Source organism: Lactuca saligna, chromosome 6 (assembly GCF_052625555.1).
Source record: "Lactuca saligna cultivar CGN05327 chromosome 6, ASM5262555v1, whole genome shotgun sequence".
Lineage (NCBI taxonomy): Eukaryota > Viridiplantae > Streptophyta > Magnoliopsida > Asterales > Asteraceae > Lactuca > Lactuca saligna.
The window spans coordinates 142,353,198-142,375,477 of NC_136422.1; the positions used below are offsets into that span (position 1 = coordinate 142,353,198).

Sequence of the window (22,280 nt, forward strand, 5' to 3'; positions counted from 1 at the left end):
ATAATGATTTGTATGCTTTTTTATAATCAATTATTTTACCTTTTACTAGGTTATGAGATAAATATAATCTTCTCTAATAAATTAAGATTGTTTTTTATATTTGTCAACTCTCATTCAATTTGTCAAATGAAATTTTATGGTTATTTTGAATTATTATTTTTTCACATGTCATTTTATGAGTTTTTCTAGTTTATTAAATTTCACATAATATTTTAATATAATACTTGCATTAAATGAATATCAATTTTATTAATAAACTTACCTTTTAATTTCAAAATTCTCAAAATTAATGTTTATTAGTTCTTTTAGTTATTTAAATTAGTATTTATTTAAATTTAAAAGATAAAAAATATTTCTATTATAATAATTCAATATTTTTCTTATTTTCTTATAAATTCAAAGTTTTCAAATATTTTGATTTTTATATTTAATTTTTGTTTAAATTAACCCATATAATACATGAGCCTTACACCTACTTATAAAATAAACAAAAAACTAAACTATGTCATTACTTACATAAAAAAAAAGATATATTATTTACAATACGATCTTTTTAGAATAACAAATCAGTTGTAATAAAAACAATTATCCAGAAGTTAGCCAAAAAAATAATAAAATATCAGGTTATTAATAGATTTTTAATCAAATCTGATCAGGAATATAATATGAATAGGAACTTGGATATTTTCGGATTATATATTCAATGCTTTCCAAACTTCGTAATTTTGAATCAATATGTTTGGTCTTACACGAAATCTAATTTGTGATAATCAAAGAACTACTATCATCATATTCTGGCATGATATGAGATACAAACCCAAAAATAGAAGACACTAATTGTTCTGTGTTTTACAAGACACGAAAAAAAAAAAAAAAAAAAAAAAAAAAAAAAAAAAAAAAAAAAAAAGTTAAGAAAGAATATTTTTTGTTGCAAAACTATAAACCTATAAATATAGGTATATGGAAATTAACTGCAATTGGTTTTGACATCAAATATCATGATTGTTCCAGACATCTTGGTAGTCCGCTCCGCCTACAAATAATGTTACTCGGTCGTTTAGGACTTAGGAGGACCGTCAAAATAAACAATATTTAGAATATAACTATATTTTGATTTATTGTATATATTTTATATAACACCGTGAATTTCAAGGCAAAATTTTCATTTAATTAATCAAATTAATATTAAATCACTTGTTTAAAATCTCATACACATTTGAATTACAAAAACATAGTTCCATTTTCACTTAGTAGAAAACCAGGATCCTCCAGAATACAACTCTTTCTTTGGTGTGTACAATCGAGCCGGTGCCATCCCGCGTTACTGAAAGAATCTGAAACAACATACATAAAACACTGTAAGCACGAAGCTTAGTGAGTTCCCCAATATACACCTTACGCACATACGCCTTTCCAGGCCCTGACCTTCCGGTCCACTGCACAATGCCTTCCGGCCCATGAGATAATCGCCTTCCGGCCCATAACGTGTTGCCTTCCGGCCCATAGTACATTGCCTTCCGGCCCATAACATATTGCCTTCCGGCCCATAACATATTGCCTTCCGGCCTAAAAACATATACGGCACATAATACATTTACTCTAACACATAAAGCACATATATCATATATCATACCTGACCTTTCTGTCACATAACACTTTGCCTTCCGGCCCATATAAACATGCATATCACGTGTAGCAACTAACTTTCCATTTATAGCATATATACATAACACATAACATATTCGACCTTCCGGTCACACAATCAAACCCTTCCGGGTACAGTATAGTGAGAAGACTCACCTCGTGGATGCTGGAAGTTAGCAACTCCTGAAATCACTTGCACCTGATCCGCCGAGCTACAAGCTCCCTATAACAATATATCTCTTATTAATACTTTTATCTTCCACGTTAACTGACCCTAAGAAATCACACACAGGTCAACTCTGGTCAACGGTCATCTCGATTAGACTCGGCGAGTACCCTGGCGACTCGGCGAGTCTAGTCGTCCTCACAAATTCCTGGATGCTCCCTTTCTACTCGTCGAGTATCTCTCTTGACTCGACGAGTTCCTCGTGGAAGAATCGTGGGGCCACCCCGACTCCACTCGCCGAGTCTGAAGAACAACTCGACGAGTCCCAGCTATTCTTCAAGCTACTCGCCGAGTCTGCTCATCCGACTCGGCGAGTCCATGCCATGCAGTCGATCAAACTGCTTCCTAAGATCAGAATCGTCCCGACCAATCATAGGTCTGGTCCTCCTAAGCTGGTCCATCACAAAAGGCCTTCATTTAGGTGCTCATGCTACACCCCAAGACTCATAATTCCCATGTTAACCTAAGGCATAAGGATTTCAATCCAAAACCTTCACCAATTCCCGAAATGCACAGACCTGGGATCTTCTGGACCTCCAAGGGTCCCAACACAGGGTTACAATCGTTTGGGGGACAAGGGTAACCATTAATCTAATCACAAAAGGGTTCCTTAAACCCTAATCTATGCACACATTCACCTAACAGAATATAATCCGGAATGTTACCTGAATAATGCCCTCCCTGTGTCCCCAAGCCTCAGAACATGATTCCCTTGTTGTTCCTTTAGCCAAAACCTTCCCCTTCTTGAACAATAACTTCTTCAAAATCACCAATAGCCTTCAATCCTTGCTCTAGATGCCCCCAACCGATTTAGGGTTCTTCTCAGCAGCTAAAAGGGAACAACGACGGCCAATGATCCCATTTATACGTCCCCAAACCTGAACGGCTAGGGTTTACGCTAAACAGCGCAGACTCGCCGAGTCCCTATCTGGACTCGTCGAGTCCAGTCGCGAACCCTCGACCAAATCTGCGATCCTACTCGGCGAGTCAGGCTCCAACTCGCCGAGTCCCCCCTTTAAAACACCCCAAAATGTGATTTAACAATACTTTGAGATTTCAGGCTGTTACATTTTAAATCCTTTGAAGCGAACTTTTTAGGTACATGCAAACAAATAAAATAGATTGGATGCAAACAAATCGAACAATCATGTTTTATAATCAATTACATGCTATTTTAGCGAAAACAACGAGAAATATAAGATTATGGAAGTGTTATTAGCAAGCGATTGTTTATCGGCTCAAAAATGGGTTGTTGAATGTGATGGCCATGATTATCTAGCACCCCTAAAACGTTGGTGATTTTGGTGTTATCAACGTATTTTGGTGTAGTTGGTATTACTATCGAGATAGAGTGAGTTTAGTTTGTTATCCAAGACTGAAGGTGCGGTGTGCACATGAGTGATAAATATGGATTTGGGAACACGAGGGTTCAGGGGCATTTCCTTCGGGTACAATGTTCCAAGGAGCAACACCCTTAGCAAGGTCTAGGGAGTAGAGCATGTGGCGGGGGTTCCGTTATACAAAAGGAAAATGGACAATTGGACATTGTATGCGAAGGTTACCAACTTTTCATATAACAGAAAACCTATTACTTGCATCTCTTTGTCTCTCTTAAATGTAAAACAAAAAGTATATTTTGTTTTTCAAATTTGGAAGTAGCTTGAATTCCAAATCGATTGTTCTCGAATTATTCCTAATCAGATTTCATGATATCCAGACAATAGGGTCAAACCCATATATTTTGGAAAGTGTATATATAAAACATGATCGATCCTTGAATTGTCCAAGTTATTATTGATATTTTTAAAATTCAAAATCTAATATAAAATGTGATAAATAAAAAAAAAACATTTTTATGAAGATTTTGAGTCCAAGAATGAAGAGCAAGTGCATGAAGAATGCAAATAAGAGGAGAAGAAGATGAACAATTAAATATTTGAACATCCGTTTTTAGTATTGAACTTGCTAAATATATTATATACTTATAGTATAATGACTCGTGACTTCAATTTTTAAACATTAGATTATAAACCTTATTTTTTATTAACTTATTTTGGTAGGATAGTGATAATATTTTATTTGTTTTAAATAAATTATTTTATAATTTAGGGTTCATGATTAATCTCATTCTAGAAGACTAGCTACCTCCTAATGATTTATACAATCTTAATGACTTATGACGTGTTTGACACGGAACGTTTGGGAGTGTCTGTGAGCTTCTAATTTAAACAAAACTCTATTGAGCTTTTAAAATCAATTTTCAGAATTGCCCTTAATATATATTGATGACGTGCCTAGGGCAGCACGGCAGAAGCACGAGCCGGACACGCCAACCGGGCTTAGCCAAGCAGGCTTAGCGTCCGTTGGAACTCCTGGGAGTGGAAGGCACAGACAAAAGGCTCGCGCACGCCAACCGGGCTCAGCCCAGCAGGCTTAGCATCCGCTGGCGCTCTCGGGAGCGGAACGCACAGGCGAAAGGTTCGCGCCCGCCAAGAGACGCTCCCAGCTCCGAGACAAAAGATACGGTCAGGAGACAAGCAGAAGGATTAGACCATTACCGTCAGAGCCAATAAAAGCGCCCTAACGGTTGGAGGCGCATGACTCTCCAATCAGCTCCCATGATCATGTCTCCCCAAAAAGCGATCTTGTCTGGTACGGATCAGGATCAGGCAAGGGAGCTAGGTATAAAAGGATACGCTCTCAGACCTACGAGGTTAGCTCTCTGGACTCTCTAAGAGCGTGCACCCAAAGATCCTAAACACTATCTAACTTGACCGTCGGAGCGTTCTTCTGGGAGCTCTTCCCAGAAAGCAGCTGACGGTCCTCTTTCTTTGTGATCTTGCAGAGGCAGTCGAGATTCCAAGTGGACAATACCGATGAAACAGAGTCAAGGTTGCATCATTTGGCGCCATCCATTTGTGAGATAAAAAAACACAAACTAAAAGCACGAAAGTAACAAGTGAATGGTGTCCAACGGCAATGAAGGACAACAAGCTAGTCCCATACGTCCTATGGCAACGTTGGACGAAACACCGCCACCTACAGCGGTCAGCAGGGCTGCCACAGGCGAAGGAAGCTCAACGGTAACCACTGAAGGTGCCCCACAACCACTAGATCACCAGCCAAGAACAACTCGGGGGGGGGGGGGGGGGGCACTTCCAACAACATCCTTTCTGATGCCACCGTTCTTCACGCCGCCATTGCAACAAACACAATCGGTTCACTCAGCGATGCTTCCACCAGGCCACGTTTTCAACATCCCACCGCCGTTTACAGCGACACTGCCGTACCAGGTGACAAGCGGACAAAGTTCAATGCTTTCAGCACCACCGTTAGCGCAAACCATGATAGCTCATACGCCATTTGTCTATTCACTAGCCGGCACATGGATTGGACCAACCATCGCCGCTGGCAATAACTTACGGCAGACAACAACGGTTAGCCCTATGACCCCTATACACCCTTTCCCTTCCAGTTACTCCCTCCAACTACCATTCCAGTCGTACCCCTTTTACGGACCACTCCCTACTATCACACACCACCACCATACGGCTCAAACACACAATACCAGCAGCCGGGAGCGTCCACCATCCCAGGCCACGAATGCCTTTCCCGTAGTGTAACGTCTCCGTTTGTCAAATAATTGTTGGACTACGAAATACCAAACATAGCCATACTACCGACGCTCAAGACGTACAACGGAACCACTAACCCAGATAGCCACATCGACACATATGAATGGACCATGACCTAGCACGAGACAGAAGCTGCGGAGTGCTCGAAGGCTCCGAGAAGAAGATATTTTCGGCTCGAGAACGCTGCTCCAAGCAAATCCCGGTTTTTTATAAAACCCGCTGTGAGTTTCGTCTACGCTATTTTTAATATAACTTTTATTTAATTATAGTAACGTTATTAGGAACTTATAATAAGTACTTGGGCTATTATTATGAGTTATATAAGTATTGTTTAACGTTTATATAATAGTAATAATAGTTAGGCTATTAACTAGTCTCGGCGAATAATAGACTAAACTCTAGTGGTAACAATACTATGTTTCGTCGAAGGAAATTATTTTTAAGAAGCGAAGCGTTGTCAGAGTTCGGAATCACCACCTTTTCAACTGAGTACATGGTCCCTTTCATCTTACACATAGATATGAAATATTTTATATAAACTACGTGCTATGTGTGCATATTATCTGTATACTTGTTGTCTATGCTGGATGAACGATTTTATACATGTTTTAAAAGATTTAAACGGTATATTTATTTTATATCTACAAATATGTTGCGGATGAAACATGGGTAGATGAAATAGTTGGTGTGATGAAATAAAATGATGAGAGACATGTGATGATAATTAGATAAATAGATTATGATGAATAGGTGATGTAGGATGAAAGGAGATACCATAACCTTAACTGGCAATGTGACGATGTAGTCATCTACCAAAGTATAGATGGCGACCACGGACTATTCTAGACAACCTCGTGGAAACACCAGCAGGCCCATAACCTGTAGGTGATGAATTACGAGTTCAGGCGATGTTGTAACTACGTATTCATGCGATGATACTCTAACCCCTTACTATGAATTACGAGTTCAGGCGACGTTGTAACTACGTATTCATGCGATGATGCCCTAACCCTTGTTGGGCACGTATTGAGGGGGTAATCCTTGAATCAATATTGTCTATGAGATGTAGATGATGATCCTTAGGGAGAGTCCTTAGGAACAAATATATAAGGAAATGCGATGTAAGGAGACTAGAGGTAAATATGATGTAGGAGACGATCCTTAGGATAAATCCTTATGGAAGGTACTTAGGAATATAGAAGATAATGGGGATGAGTAATTGGGTTAATTTTTTGATGATTAAACATAATAATTATATTATTGTGGATTGAAAACCCTATGTACTCACCAAGTTTCCCAACCTAACCCACTCAGTTTACTTGTATCACAGGTGACGAGGTGAAGTTACATTACACTGAAAGATTAAGTAGATATAGATCACTAGTGTAAATGAATGTAAGTTCTGTTTATGCTTATGTTTCTGTATTGACGATGACATCCCATATGTTTTAAAATGAATAAAAATACATTTCTTCGGAAATGCTTTGATAATGAAATTATCATGTTTTTCTGCGAACAAATTCCGCAACGTTTTTATTAAAAGAGATACTCTGATTTTTATAAAGCATAAACAAAATCGGTTTTTTCTGGCCGTGAAAATGGGGATGTCACATATATCTATCTTTATTTGATTAAATAATAAATTAATTTTTACTAAATTCTATTGGTGCATTATAGCACATAATATATGTGAGAAACATTTGAACATATCCCTCCTTCTCTCTCTCTCTCTCTCTCTCTCTCTCTCTCTATATATATATATATATATATATATATATATATATATATATATATATATATATATATATATATGTAACACCCAAAGTCTGGAAGGCCAAGAAAGGAAAGAAAACACTAATTTTAAAGGGTGGCTCGGCGAGTCCAAGCGAGATCAGGGTCGAGGAGTAAGTGACCGACTCGACGAGTCGGCCAAAGGGACTTGGCAAGTCTGGTCTGTGCGGAGAAAACCCTAAATTCGGGACTTGGAGCCTATTTAAGCGCCTCATTCTCCTCCTTAAGGTTCCTTTACTGCCTCTCTAACCCAAAACACCAAACCCTAGCCGCCATATCCTCTATTTGAGCCATTTGTTGCCTTGAAGGGTGCATTAAAGCTTGGAGAAGGAAGAAGGAACTTGGAGGTGCAAGAAAGGACTATAGATCTGGGATTGTGAGTACATTTCTGAGCATTTGGAGGTAATAATCTAGTTCTTGGACCCTTTTTGCACCTAGATCTATGTGTGGTTGTTGGGGCTTTTTAGCCATAATGCTATTCATTTGAGTTAGAAGCCAGATCTGAAGTTGCTACTTCAGATCCAAGCATTTTATGGTATTGAGAAGCATAAAGTATCAGCCCTTGAGTTGTTTATGGAGCCTCTTTGCCTTAAACCCTAGTTTATGGTGTATTTTGCCTAGATCTCCTTCTCTATACGTAAAGTTTGCAAATTTACGTGAGGAATAGGATTGGGAAGGGTAGATCTACAGTTTGGAGTCCATGCATGACTCAAAAGTCCTCTGCATGTAAGGAGATCTGAATGGACTCGGCGAGTCCTTTGAAGTGGACTCGGCGAGTAGCATGAAGGTGAGGAGCAACTCGACGAGTGGGATGAACAGCTCGTCGAGTCAAATGAAGATTGCCTTGTACTCGGCGAGTCTGTTCTTGGACTCGGAGAGTCAGGTTGCGAAACCCCAAACCCTTCGAGTTGAGACTCGAATCAGTGAGTCGGGTGGAGACTCGATGAGTTGGATAGGTCAGGACTCAGAAATCGGTAGACTCGACGAGTCATGGACTGACTCGGCGAGTCGAGACGCGAAAGGAAGGATTCTGAATATATGAACTCGGCGAGTCAGTAGGGTGACTCGGCGAGTAGGGTTGACGTGGAAGGTTGACCTTGAACAGGACTTTGACTTGGACCAAGGTTGACTTGGTTGTCTTTCGGGGGCCCGTTAGACTCACTGTTGCATTGATATTGGTAGTTCGGGGAGCAAGGGGAGCAAGAGTTCAGTGAGTTTCCGGGCAGCAGCTAGTGAGATCATCGGCAAGTTCAGCCAGTGCAGGTGAGTTTCCCTTTGTGTGAATGGGTCTAAGGCCACAATGTCGGCCCATGTAGTTATGAGTAGAAGACCCGGGGGTTATCCCTAGGCACAATATGCTAGTATGATATTCAGGACGAGGTCCATTAATAGCGGGCGGGTGCCCAAGGATTTGTTTATATGATAGTTTATACTTGTTGTCTATGTGATACATGTATGTGCCTAGTAGGGAGGTGAGTGTGGGCGAGGTCCCGTATCTCACCAATAGCAGAGTGTGGATGGGGTTCCACATCTCATTAGTAGCAGAACAGGGGCGAGGCCCAAGTTAGGGAAGGAGTAAGGGTAGGATGGGCCCGTATCTCACTACCAGTAGGAGCGTGGACGGGGTTCCATGGCCCATCAGTAGCAGGACAGGGGCGAGGCCCAGGATAGGCGAGGCCTTAGGACAGGATCAGTCGTATGAGTTTAGCTTATGTGTTGTGATATGTTTATGTGCTATTACTTGTTGGCGGTCGAGGCCCTGTGACAGGTGAGGCCTAAGTGAAACAGATATGTAACCGAGCGGGGCTCGAAGCCAGGCGGGGCCTGGAGCGGCGGGGCCGTTGTAGCGGGCGTGGCCCGAGGTAGGGGGCGAGGCCTAAAATAGCGGGTGTGACCCATTATGCGTAGTATGTGATTATGCATGGTATGTGGTAGGGTGGGGAACTCACTAAGCTTCGTGCTTACGATTTTCAGTTTTGGTTTCTGGTGCTTCCGGTAGCGGAGGGAAGAGCTTGGGGTGATCGCATGGCATACACCATTGAATAGACAGCCTGGGAATGTTTACTCTGATAATGAACATGTGTTTTGAAAACTTATACTCTGATTATGTTTTAGAATGATGACTTTGCTTAAAGTAATGTTTTATTAAAAGAAATTTTTGGTCTTGAATTTTGGGTCGTTACAAGTTGGTATCAGAGCCTTGGTTTGAGGGATTCAAACATGCTCTTGGGTGTGTCTGAACTCAAACTGAGGAATTGGTATAGAAGTTTTCAAAATGAAAAGACAGTTTTGTAAAAAGAGAGTTTTGAGAAAGAAAACAGTTTTAGAAAAGCAAAAAGAATTCAAAAAGAAAAGAACTTTGAAAAGAGAAAAGAGGTGTGGTGCATGCAATCAACCGGGCTCAAGTAAGTACCCCAAAATATCCATACAAGTCTATGTTTTTATTATCAGTTAATAGAAACAGCATGCTAGATTCGAACTAAGGATCTAGGGATGATGCCTTATGTGCCTATTATATGTGCTTTTGATATGCCTGATAGTGTTGAATAGATAGTAGTAGGATAGCCTGTTTAGGTTATGCCTGAGTTTATGAGTTTGTGTTGCACGCTAGTTCAGATTATTGCTATGTGGATATGATTGCTTGAGTATGTTATGGTTAGATTTTCCCTTTGTCTGAATGTTGCTTGCTTTGTGCATTGTGGGACTCTGAGTGATGGGAGTTAGCTATTAGGTGGATACGACACGTCACATGTGATCAGGGTTGAATAATCTCAGAGTGTTGGATTTGGTCCTATTGGGCAGCTCTTGTTTGAGTCCAACCGTTGTAGGAACGAGTCTTTTACTTGAAGGATTATCTGAGCCTCATCACATGTGATGGTATCCAGGTGATGGCTAATTAGCATCACAAGGAGACCTTCAGCAGCTGAGGGCTGGTTTGAGTTGAGTTAGAGGTTTCCCTAGGGTAAGCCTAGGATGAGGTAGTGCTGGGAGCAGTAGTAGTAGAAAAGGGACCTGGTGGAGTCGAAGCAGTTCTTGAGGAAAGTACGGATAGATGTGGAAGGTAGTATGGGCCCGTACTACTGAAAGCAGAGGATCCGTACTTGATTCGGGAAAGGCCGAGACAAGACCGGGAACCTGGTAGTGAGTATGTTTGGTCTCGCAGCAGGGAGGAGTATTCTGATGGTGGTTATGTTATATGTTTAAGTATGGTGACGTTGCGAGAGAGACCAGCGGGCGGATCAGGCGCCGGAGAGGGATCGGGCTCGGGTTCAGGGGTTGAGCAGCTCGAGGAGCGGATGAGAGAGTTGATATCAACTGAGGTTACGTGCAGTATTCTAGCTCAGACTCCTGTGATCTTTGGCACGATCAAGGAGGGTATATTGGAGATTTTGGATGAGAGGCTGGGAGCCTTCCGTACTGAGATAATGGCATTGATGGGAGCGCGTACCTCGACATTTTGGGAGTTCAGGGCTTGCGGGGCACCAGATTATCATGGGGCTAGGGACCCCATCGCTAGCAGCAGATGGTTGGCTGATGTTGCCAACGCGTTCCGTACGAGCCGGTGTGTAGAGGAGGACAAGGTCAGACTCGCTTCCTGTCTTCTGAAGGACAGAGCGAGGGATTGGTGGGAATAGATTGGTCATGCTTTGGGTGATGATGCCGCGTTGGACGTGATGACTTGGAGCGATTTCTCAGCTAGGTTCAGGGCAGAGTTTTCGCCAATTATTGAGGTGCAACAGTTGGCCCGGGAGTTTCAGGATTTAACGCAGACCACTAAGATTGTGGCGGAGATCACCACCAAGTTCAGGGAGAGGGCCCTTCTTGTTCCGCAGTATGTCGCGGATGAGGAGATGAAGAAAGCCCGATATCATGAGATGTCGAGGGCTGACATCAGGGAGTTCGTGAGCAGGTTCGGCTGTAAGATGCTGGAAGATATGATTTCTCAGGCCAGGGAGAGGGAAATTGATTTGGAGCAGACCCGGAAGAGGAAGCCGGATGAGGTTCAGGTAGCCGCGAGTTCGGGAAAAAGGCCCAAGGGATCGGATTCGAGATCGAGGGATTATCAGGACCGCAGTCGATGTGGGAAGTGTGGCAGGATGCACAGGGGCGCATGCAGGAGTGGTAGCGGTGGTGAGTCTGGCTGCTTCAAGTGCGGTCGGAGCGGTCATTTTAGCAGGGATTGTACTGTTACCACCACTTAGGGATCAGACTTGATATGTTTGCACTGCAATCAGCGGGGCCACAAGAAGACCCAGGGGCCTAGTTTGTTTTCAGCAGGACGGGTGATGGTACCCGCCCCTGCAACCTTGAGGATCACAGACGGCCGTCAGGGCCGTGCAAAGGCGCCTACGGTAGGAGGCAGGGCTTTTCAGATGGCCACTTTGGAGGCGCGAGCAGTGGCGGATGTTGCAGGTTTGCGACTTCCATTTTCAGTTCTTTTATTTGTGCATGATTATATTGTTATGGTTTTGCATCATTATCAGTATGAGTATTTTATTTTTGAGTGGTTTGTTCGTGATCGAGTTATATGCCATCTGCATACCTTGGATGTTTGGATAGTAGTTAAGGGATAGGTTCTGTTGGAAAAGGTTACTTAGGGTGCAGTAACTATAGTATGCCTTGGAGGGACTTGGTATGTCTCGCTAGTTCAGAGCCGTATAAGTTTTAGAAATGGACATGTTAGACCCCTAGCTATGGTAAGCTTGGGATTCCTCAGCAGATCGATTCTGGAATAGTAGCAAGGCTTGGGATTTCTATTCATTGAGAAGCGAGGAGTAAGCAGGATCGAAGTGGGGGAGAATCATCCGAGTGTTCAAGGGTAAGAGCACGCAAATCCAGAACGAGTACATGACTTCTAAGAAGGAAAAGAGGTAGTTCGGCGTTTGATGATTGAGGAGTTCAGGGTTAGGAGTTTGAGAAACTCCCCCTCAGCCAGTGCGTGTAATGGTGATGGTGAGTATGTGGTTCGGAATTCAGGTTGAAGGATTGCTTGTAGGACTCGTGTGAGTCGGAATGAAGATCTTGAGGTCAGATAGCATGAGATGCTTTCGTGTTAGTAGATCTTGGCAGAGACAGCATGTAGAGCATGGAAGAGCGACGGGAGAGCCTCAGCTTTCGTCGCTAGCGATCAGTGGTGGAAAGTGTTGTAAGACTACAGGGCAGCTGTAGCATTCACTAGCAGTTAGTGGTGGAAGGTGTTGTAAGACAACGGGGCAGCCGTAACATTCACTAGCAGTTAGTGGTGAAAAGTGTTGTAAGACTATGGGGCAGCTGTAGCATTCACTAGCAGACGGCGATAGAAGGTGATGTAAGACTGCGGGTAAGCCGTAACATTCCATAGTAGCTTCGTTGGCAGAGTCGGGGCGAGGCTCTTATCTCCTAGCATTCAGATAGGGATCAGGAATGGGTAATGGATGAGAATGGTAAGGAGTTTACCTGTATAGCCCTTGAGAGGTGAGACCTTGGGAGAGGTCGTTCTAGGATATATATTGGGTGAGACCTGTAGGCGAGGCCCATATGAGAATAGCAGTGTAGGTGAGACCTGAGAGCAGGGTTGCTCAGTGGTATGGTTGGGTGAGACCCGTGGGCGAGGCCCTTGCGGGAGTAGTTAAGCAAGCGAGACTAGAATGATAGGGGCGGGTGAGACCCGTGGGCGAGGCCCGTGAGTTTTTGCAGCACAGGTGGGACCTGGTATGGATCTTAGAGTCAAGATAGGGGATCAGGGATCCCAGGAAATTGTAGTGCCAGCATGGTAGAATAGATTGAGCAGTAGGTGGTTGAAGTTTCTTCGAATGTCGCTGGGAGAGACTAGTGGTTGTGTTGGGTCAGCAATCGGTGGGAGCCGGTAATCCAGATATTGATAGGTTGGTAGGGACCAGGGTGGTCTCAGTTCATCTGGAAGCCAGAAGGGAATAGCAGAATTTCCAGTCAGTAGTAGTGCGAGTATTCAGCGTATGGTGGAATTCAATTAGTTAATCGTGGGGTGCTCGACACCAAATGATAGTAGAAAGAATGCCAAGTGGATACTGGCGATAAGGACCCGTACTGGGAGTAGCGGGAGTAATAGATTTAGTGAAGACAGGGTCTTCACAATGGCAGAGGGGATAGATGGTTATGGAGCGTTGCCTTGGGAAGGCAAGGAAATCACGCAAGGAAAGAAGGGGTGAACCCTATGGGTTCGGTTGTTGTACTCGGAGAGTACAAAAAGGATTGTCGGTTGAGTTAATTGGGCTTCCAGAATGTTCAGGTCAGGATTGACCCGAGATTATTATCCGCAAGGATTGACGTTAGTCTGAAGGACTGAGCGGAAGGCCAGCGAAGGTAGGTGGCTGGTGTTAGAATAATTGGTGGGGTTTTGGAGGCAAATCGCAAGCGGTGTAACACCCAAAGTCTGGAAGGCCAAGAAAGGAAAGAAAACCCTAATTTTAAAGGGCGACTCAGCGAGTACAAGGATGAACTCGGCGAGTTCGAGCGGGATCCGGGTCGAGGAGTAAGTGACGGACTCGGCAAGTCAGCCAAAGGGACTCGGCGAGTCTGGTCTGTGCGGAGAAAACCCTAAATTCGGGACTTGGAGCCTATTTAAGCGCCTCATTCTCCTCCTTAGGGTTCCTTTACTGCCTCTCTAACCCAGAACACTAAACCCTAACCGCCATATCCTCTATTTGAGCCATTTATTGCCTTGAAGGGTGCATTAAAGCTTGGAGAAGGAAGAAGGAACTTAGAGGTGCAAGAAAAGACTATAGATCTGGGATTGTGAGTACATTTCTGAGCATTTGGAGGTAATAATCTAGTTCTTGGACCCTTTTTGCACCTAGATCTATGTGTGGTTGTTGGGGCTTTTTAGCCATAATGCTATTCATTTGAGTTAGAAGCCAGATCTGAAGTTGCTACTTCAGATCCAAGCATTTTATGGTCTTGAGAAGCATAAAGTATCAGCCCTTGAGTTGTTTATGGAGCCTCTTTGCCTTAAACCTTAGTTTATGGTGTATTTTGCCTAGATCTCCTTCTCTACACGTAAAGTTTGCAAATTTACGTGAGGAATAGGCTTGGGAAGGGTAGATCTACAGTTTAGAGTCCATACATGACTCAAAAGTCCTCTGCATGTAAGGAGATCTGAATGGACTCGGCGATTCCTTTGAAGTGGACTCGGCGAGTAGCATGAAGGTGAGGAGCAACTCGATGAGTGGGATGAACAGCTCGTCGAGTCAGATGAAGATTGCCTTGTACTCGGTGAGTCAGGTTGCGAAAACCCAAACCCTTCGAGTTGAGACTCGAATCAGTGAGTCGGGTGGAGACTCAGTGAGTTGGACAGGTCAGGACTCAGAAATCGGTAGACTCGGCGAGTCATGGACTGACTCGGCGAGTCGAGACGCGAAAGGAAGGATTCTGAATATATGAACTCGGCGAGTCAGTAGGGTGACTCGGCGAGTAGGGTTGACGTGGAAGGTTGACCTTGAACAGGACTTTGACTTGGACCAAGGTTGACTTGGTTGTCTTTCGGGGGTCCGTTAGACTCACTGTTGCATTGATATTGGTAGTTCGGGGAGCAAGGGGAGCAGGAGTTCAGTGAGTTGCCGGGCAGCAGCTAGTGAGATCATCAGCAAGTTCAGCCAGTGCAGGTGAGTTTACCTTTGTGTGAATGGGTCTAAGGCCACAATGTCGGCCCATGTAGTTATGAGTAGAAGACCCGGGGGTTAGCCCTAGGCACAATATGCTAGTATGATATTCAGGACGAGGTCCATTAATAGCGGGCGGGTTCCCAAGGATTTGTTTATATGATAGTTTATACTTGTTGTCTGTGTGATACATGTATGTGTCTGGTAGGGAGGTGAGTGTGGGCGAGGTCCCGTATCTCACCAATAGCAGAGTGTGGATGGGGTTCCATATCTCATTAGTAGCAGAACAGGAACGAGGCCCAAGTTAGGGAAGGAGTGAGGGTGGGCTGGGCATGTATCTCACTACCAGTAGGAGCGTGGACGGGGTTCCATGGCCCATCAGTAGCAGGACAGGGGCGAGGCCCAGGATAGGCGAGGCCTTAGGAGAGGATCAGTCGTATGAGTTTAGCTTATGTGTTGTGATATGTTTATGTGTTATTACTTGTTGGCGGGCGAGGCCTAAGTGAAACAGATATGTAACCGAGCGGGGCTCGAAGCCAGGCGGGGCCTGGAGCGGCGGGGCCCTTGTAGCGGGCGAGGCCCGAGGTAGGGGGCGAGGCCCAAGATAGCGGGCGTGGCCCAGTATGCGCAGTATGTGATTATGAATGGTATGTGGTAGGGTGGGGAACTCACTAATCTTCGTGCTTACGGTTTTCAGTTTTGGTTTCAAGTGCTTCCGATAGCGGAGGGAAGAGCTCAGGGTGATCGCATGGCACACACCATTGAATAGACAGCCTGGGAATGTTTACTCTGATAATGAACATGTGTTTTGAAAACTTATATTTTGATTATGTTTTAGAATGATGACTTTGCTTAAAGTAATGTTTTATTAAAAGAAATTTTTGATCTTGAATTTTCGGTCGTTACAATATACACACACCATCTTATACAAAGTTTATAAATGTGGGCCCTTTAGATTTTAAAACAATGTCTTAAAATTCAAGGAAACGAAATCTAAACAATCGAATCAGGATTGAACGGTGAAGATTATTTTGGTGGAGATCCATGTGAAATGCTTATATCCAATCACAATAGAGTTTTTAATAAGTACAAGTATTTAGACATTACATACAACCCCATAAAGCTTCTTTTACTCTTTTTAACTTCTCACACTGATGAATCACCTGGGGAACTTTAAGCGGCATTCTTCCAGGTATCATTCAAATTTTTTTGAAATCTTCTTTCCACACTCACTCTCTCTCTCTCTCTCTCTCTCTCTCTCTCTCTCTCTCTCTCTCTCTCTCTCTCTCTCTCTCTCTCTCTCTCTCTCTCCTAGCTTTCAAACCTCCCACCACCATGAACTGGTGACAACCGTAAACCATCAAATCATCTCCCACATGCTTGTTATAAGTTTTTCTTTATATTATTGCTTTTCACGAGTTTGATTTGTGGTTATGTTTAGTTTTTTACAGATCTGAACACCAGCAATCGCTTGAATATTCATGGGAAGACCTTATTGGATCCTTCACCACAAAGGTCTCTCTCACTAAACGTTCTTTCTATCTTGGTTTCTCTGGATTTTGATGGCAATCTTTGTGGTGTATATAGCGTGAAACCCAAGAGCGATCAAACCCCCCCATCAACCAACAATTTATATTTATTTCTTCTAGCCACATCCTAATGGCTTCTCTCAATAACGATGACGACCCACCATCTTCTTTGCTAAGTTTCTCAACAACATTAAGCTTCATCACTGTAATACAAAGTACATGAAAAACCACTAAACACATCCTTCTTCAATTTTGTATTTGGGTTCCGATCTCTATCGTTGTCACCATCGAAACACCACGAAGCATAGATCTAAGACCACGTACAATCAAATCACCGATCTTTTCGTTTCTCCCGCCTTCATTGAAAGAGACCAAAGCCTAGGAAAACTTGATTTAATGAATCTTTGAACCGTTTATTTGACATTATTTTCCTTCTTCAGGTACAAGTGTACCTGTGTTCACATTATGCTAAGAAACCCTTTATGTACTACACATGCGACGCATCACGAGAGGTGAGTCTCCTACATGTTCGGGTCTGCCTTCTCAATTCCCTTGCCTCTTTTCTGTTTTTTTTATAACAATACAAATGCATCACAATTTCTTTTTATTTTGGGTTTTTTGTTGACCGAATACAATTTTTTTTTCCTGATAATCGGTTTGGTTTTTTTGTTGCTTTGTAAAGTTCTGGAAATCATCGTCATCTTCTTCGTTTTCTCATCCACCAACTAAACGAAGATGACAAAAACATGAACAAATGGAGGTGAAGGAAGATTGAACATGAACGAAGAGGGATATGAACACGAAGTAACATCAGGTGGATTAATATTGTGTATCTACAGTTTCATGTTGCAGGGAGTGGTTCATGTCCCAGGTATTACTCATCTACACACAATAAAACTATTTTTCCTTAAACATTTCTTATATATTAACCTTATTATCTGTTCTACTAATGTACTTCAAGTGTCTTATTTTCCATAACAGGTGAGAATATCTTGAAGGAGTGGTTGAATGTGTGGTTCTTCTAAACCTCAAGCAGGAAATTCAATACTCGAGTCGGATGTCTAAAACCTCGGAAGTAAGATATTACTCTTTTGATAATGTTCAATCTTCAAAATTGGTGTTTTGTTCTTAGATTTTTTAGCTGCTAAGGTAATTGGTTTAACAACTTTTCTACAGTTTTCTTATATGCTTTAATACATTAGGGGTGCACGCCAAGTATTCGATAAAATGCTTATTGGGGGTAAGGTATTTTTTGTTTTACTACAATGTGTGAGTATATGTGTGTGTATGCGGCTGCATGTGTTTGTGTCTTTGAGATTAATGAACTTTGGGATAATTTATTATTTGTTTTATTGATCTGGTTGCAAAAATGGAGATTGAAAATTGTTTCATTTTGAAGTTTTTTTTATGTAACATGGTGGGAAATATTAATTGAGTTTCATTTGAAACGTGTTTTTCTTTTTAATATTTTCTATTATGATTTAGTTACTTTGATGTTATTAAAATTAAATCAGTACATTTGAATGTGGTCATCTCATGGATTCTTATTGTAATGGGAACCTTTTGATGGTTATTTTCTTTACTTTTGGTTTTCAGATTGATGAAAATGTCCATAAGAAATTCATTAAGCATGGGTCATTAAGCCACCCCCATCAATAAGTTTAAGAAGGTAAAGTTAAAAATTGATAATTTTGACCCCAAGTTAAATCCCTCAAGAGCAAACGATTTTTTTTAGATTTTTCTAAATAGATTTATATAATAAAAAGTTATTTTGAATGTACAAAGTTCAAAGTAGAATGAGACTTTTTGTCCAAATAGTTGGATGCTACTGGTGATAGGATTATGAGAGGACTAAATTGTCTTTAATGTCATTTATTTGTGTTCTTTTTTGTTGTAGCATCCTACTTTCACGTCTTTCTATTTTGGTAAAACTAAAATGATATAAAAAAGAAAAAAACTGCAAGTGCAATGCTATAATTTGTTAATTTTTTTAATGTATGATGCTATATAAGGTTTATAACCGGTTCATTTTAAAAAGACCTCTCAATTGGAACATTGTACTTTCAAGAAATGGATCATGTTAGTCATCTTTGCTTTTGATGCAGGTAAAGAGAAAGTAAGATGACGAAGATTGAGAAAATTAAGCATGGAAAAATGATTTGTTGATAAAAAGGAGAAAAAACTGATGTTAAAGATTGTTTGATTTAGCGGTACTGAGATAAGATTTCAGTTTTGTGTATTGTTAAAACTCAAAATCAAATGTAAAAATGATTTATTGATAAAAATAAGAAAAAACTGATATTATTTTGATTAATCTTTATGTATAAGCTATCTTTTTATTTTTCTAACTAAGCATTTGCTTGTTTTGGTTTAAAAAAATATGTTGTTTTACCGCTAAAAATAAATATATGTATTGTTGTTTTGAGGATATATTTATTTTTAACACAAAAAAAACATATATTTATTTTTAACCAAAATCATAAATACGCGGGAACTACTATTTGTTACCCATCTAGAGAAAACTAATAGTCATAATGAAATAAGTTGAAAGGAAACAATTTGATGACTGCCGAAACGAAACTGATTTTTGTTCGGAAACCTATCGCCGGATTGAAACAAATCGATGCCGTCGCATCGCACAGGTGCCCTACTAGTGTGTGTGTGTGTGTGTATATATATATATATATATATATATATATATATATATATATATATATATACAACTCATTTCGATTCAGTATTGGGTAATGTCAAGCTTCAAGCTTTTCCGAACTTTGGCGAACCACGTTATTTGTAAAGCGTGACTTAAGGCGACAATTTTATATATAATTAATATTTTATATGTATTTTCAGTTATTATTCTATTTTATACACATATCTGAGTGGCATTTTGATAAAACTTGACATCAGAAATAAGTTTTAGAACCATGACACGTCATGACGGGCATAACAAGCTTTTTAAAACCTTAGATATAATAGATATATTATAAATTCAAAAACAAATATATAAATAAATCAATGCCACGTGCTTTTAGATTTATGTTATAACATTTTTAAATTATATTTTAGTAAATATTAAATTACAGTTTTATTATTTTATCTAACAAGTTAAAATAAGAAAATATTAAAAAGAATATACCAGAAGGCATAATTAGAAATTTTGAAAATAGAAGCAAAACGTTTGTGTGCGAATTTCAGTCACTCCCCACTTTTCTAGACTGGTCCACTACCACAGCATCTTTGGCCATGGGGGAGATGAACGACAGCATGTCTGTGAGCTCCGGCGACTTTCCGCCACCACCATCATCGGCGATCGAAGCTAAGAGATCAGCGAAGAGAAGAAAAATGATCGTTTACGAAGACGAAGACGAAGAAGAAGTAAACCAAGTTTCATTGCCACCTAACAGCAAAGACGAAGAATTAGACGACGATGACGACGAAGATGATGAAGAAGCTAGACAGGACACGAAGACAATCGGAAATGTGGTTAGGGTTTCTGGTGAAGGAGAATCGAAAAGGAACCATTTCAAAGGGTTCGAAGCTGATGGCATCTCTTACGAACTCGTAAGTCAATATTTATTTCTTATTTGTCTCTTTGATTTCATACCTGAAAACCTTCATTTTCCTTGAACTCATAATTTTAATTTGTTAGAAGAACGTTGTTCGTTTTGATAGTATTCGTTATACAGTTCTACGTATAAGTAATTTGTTAAAATATTTCATAGAGATGGATCGAATTCACAACAAAATTTAACCACATTTGTTAACCTAGCCATTTGATCTCCATGAGCAAAAAATTCCAATCATACACAGTTTTTTCCAATTCAAAAAAAAGAACATTTCGATTTTTCCGATGACATTGATGAACCAAAATCACCAAAACACACTTTCTCCCCCCTTCACCGCCTTTCCTTTCCACTATCTTTTGCATGCTGCCTCCATTCTGTTGTACTTTTTGTACTAGCCAATATCTTTTCGTTCATCATACACCTCTTGTCTTTATGTATAAAATATTCTAATCACAAAAATACCCCCAAAAACTTACTATTTTAACAGGAAGATACTGTTCTTGTAAGTCCGGAAGAATTCAACATCTACATGAAGCCCTCTGTAACTATAATTAAGGTACTCTTTTAACTTATCTCAATAAGGTGCTTACAACTCTCACTTTGTATCAATGCGGGAGAAATTGTTACAGGATGTTAGTGAAACTGTAGATGGGAGGATTATGGTGACTGGACGGAAATTTTATCGGCCGGAGTTTGCAGAAAAGGAAAATGGGGGAAAATGGGAATCGAGGAGAGAAAGAGAATTGTTTTATAGTTTTGAAGAGATTGAGTTTGCAGCTGAATCGGTTATGCATAAATGTCGTGTGCATTTTGTTCCACCAAACAAAACGATCCCGAATGTTCGAGAATTTCCTGGTTTTTTTGTTGAAAAGGCTTACGATGCAAAATCAAAGAGACTGTGTGGGATACTTGATGTTGGGCATGGAGACAGTAGGCAGCTCGAACTTTTTGTGCTTGTTCAGAAAACAATCGATCGAATCCCTAATTGGCCTATCAAGTCGTAAGTCACATATCTTACTTTCGATCTAAAAAAAATTAAATTAAATTAATTGTTTTTTTAGAGAATATATATATGGACGATTGTATTTTTGACATGTTTTACAGGTTTAGAAGAGAGTGAGTTTAGCTTGATGTGGGAGTTGGGATGGTGGTATATAAGTTACATTTTGGGTGAAATAGAAATACTAGATAGATATTGCGAATAGATTTTATTATTGGAGGAGCACTGAATAGGCATTTGGTAATTAATGGTTAACCTAGTTACTATTTATTTTGTTGGGACTTGGATTATGTCTTAATGATGTTAGTGGATGCAATTAATTAAAGGAAACCATGAGTTTATATGTTTCTTAGGGGTGACCATAATAACCGAAAAACCGAACCAAAACCAAATTAACCGATATAACCGAACCATTTTAAAAACCGTTGGTTCGGTTTCTAATTTTTGTTAACCGATAACTAACGGTTTGGTTATCGTTTTATAGGTTAACCGAACCATTATTAACCGAACCACTAAATTTATATTTTAATATATAAAAATTATAGATTATATATAAAATAAATATAGTCAAACTTATTTAAGATCCATTAAATTATTGAAAATATAATCCATTAATCATCACTTACAAGAGACGAACGAGCAATCAAACCATTAAAGGTTGATCATGCAGACACACACAATCTTCCAATGATGCATTGAATTAGATTATTGATTAATATTGTAATTTCTAATTGGCTAATTCTACAATTTATAAACATTATTCACAATTAGTTTAATTTTCACACTCATAATCGTAATCGAAGGTTTCTCGCACCGTTAATCCTAATCAAAGGTTGTTTTGACTTTATAGTCCTATTCGAAGGATTTTTAACTTTATAATCAAGACTTCTAGGTAAGTTAAGTTCTTGGTTCATCTTGACTCTGTGATATATTAAAAATGTACTTTTTTGAATTTTTTAAGCTTTTTTTGTTTAATTTTTTTGACTTAATCACATTAAATGTATATAAGTGATTCTCTTTTTTATCCAATAACACATAATATGAATGTTTGGTTCTTTTATTTTATGGTTTTTGATTTAATTATATTAAACGTGTATGAATGTTTGGTTTTATTTTAATATTAATATCAATTATCAATATATGAAATTTTAATGCCAATTTTTTTAATATTTTATATTTTTATTGAATGTTTTATATTTTGAATGTGACTATGTGTTATCTCACTCTAAGTATTAACGGTACATATTTTATTCTATTACTATAAACTAGG

At 40.2% G+C, this 22,280-nt stretch overlaps 1 protein-coding gene and 1 long non-coding RNA gene across 7 annotated transcripts; both read left to right on the forward strand.

The window, feature by feature from the left end:
* The first annotated feature begins 16,082 nt into the window (after window positions 1–16,082).
* On the forward strand, window positions 16,083–18,755 carry LOC144999686 (uncharacterized). 6 transcript variants are annotated; one of them, XR_013660961.1, is made up of 8 exons: window positions 16,083–16,104; window positions 16,354–16,427; window positions 16,882–16,953; window positions 17,124–17,312; window positions 17,423–17,516; window positions 17,618–17,681; window positions 18,038–18,110; window positions 18,547–18,755. It is a non-coding gene; the product is annotated as an uncharacterized LOC144999686 (long non-coding RNA). The 6 variants fall into 6 exon arrangements; XR_013660960.1 differs by lacking the exon at window positions 16,083–16,104 and adding an exon at window positions 16,128–16,255; XR_013660959.1 differs by lacking the exon at window positions 16,083–16,104 and having other exon boundaries at window positions 16,129–16,427; window positions 17,618–17,686.
* Window positions 18,756–19,225: 470 nt separating this feature from the next.
* Window positions 19,226–21,355, forward strand: LOC145001438 (protein REPRESSOR OF VERNALIZATION 1-like). The gene is made up of 4 exons (XM_078960813.1): window positions 19,226–20,005; window positions 20,498–20,566; window positions 20,640–21,010; window positions 21,115–21,355. The coding sequence occupies exons 1-4, from the start codon at window positions 19,688–19,690 to the stop codon at window positions 21,128–21,130; spliced, it is 774 nt and encodes a 257-aa protein (XP_078816939.1). The 5' UTR covers window positions 19,226–19,687; the 3' UTR covers window positions 21,131–21,355.
* Window positions 21,356–22,280: the final 925 nt, after the last annotated feature.

What these genes read in the sequence shown, in the direction of transcription:
- LOC145001438 (XM_078960813.1), top strand. Translation starts at nt 19,688, where the DNA reads ATGGGGGAGATGAACGACAGCATGTCTGTGAGCTCCGGCGACTTTCCG. An exon ending in ATGGCATCTCTTACGAACTC is followed by an intron (nt 20,006 to 20,497) that starts GTAAGTCAATAT and finishes CTATTTTAACAG; the next exon opens with GAAGATACTGTTCTTGTAAG. An exon ending in CCTCTGTAACTATAATTAAG is followed by an intron (nt 20,567 to 20,639) that starts GTACTCTTTTAA and finishes AAATTGTTACAG; the next exon opens with GATGTTAGTGAAACTGTAGA.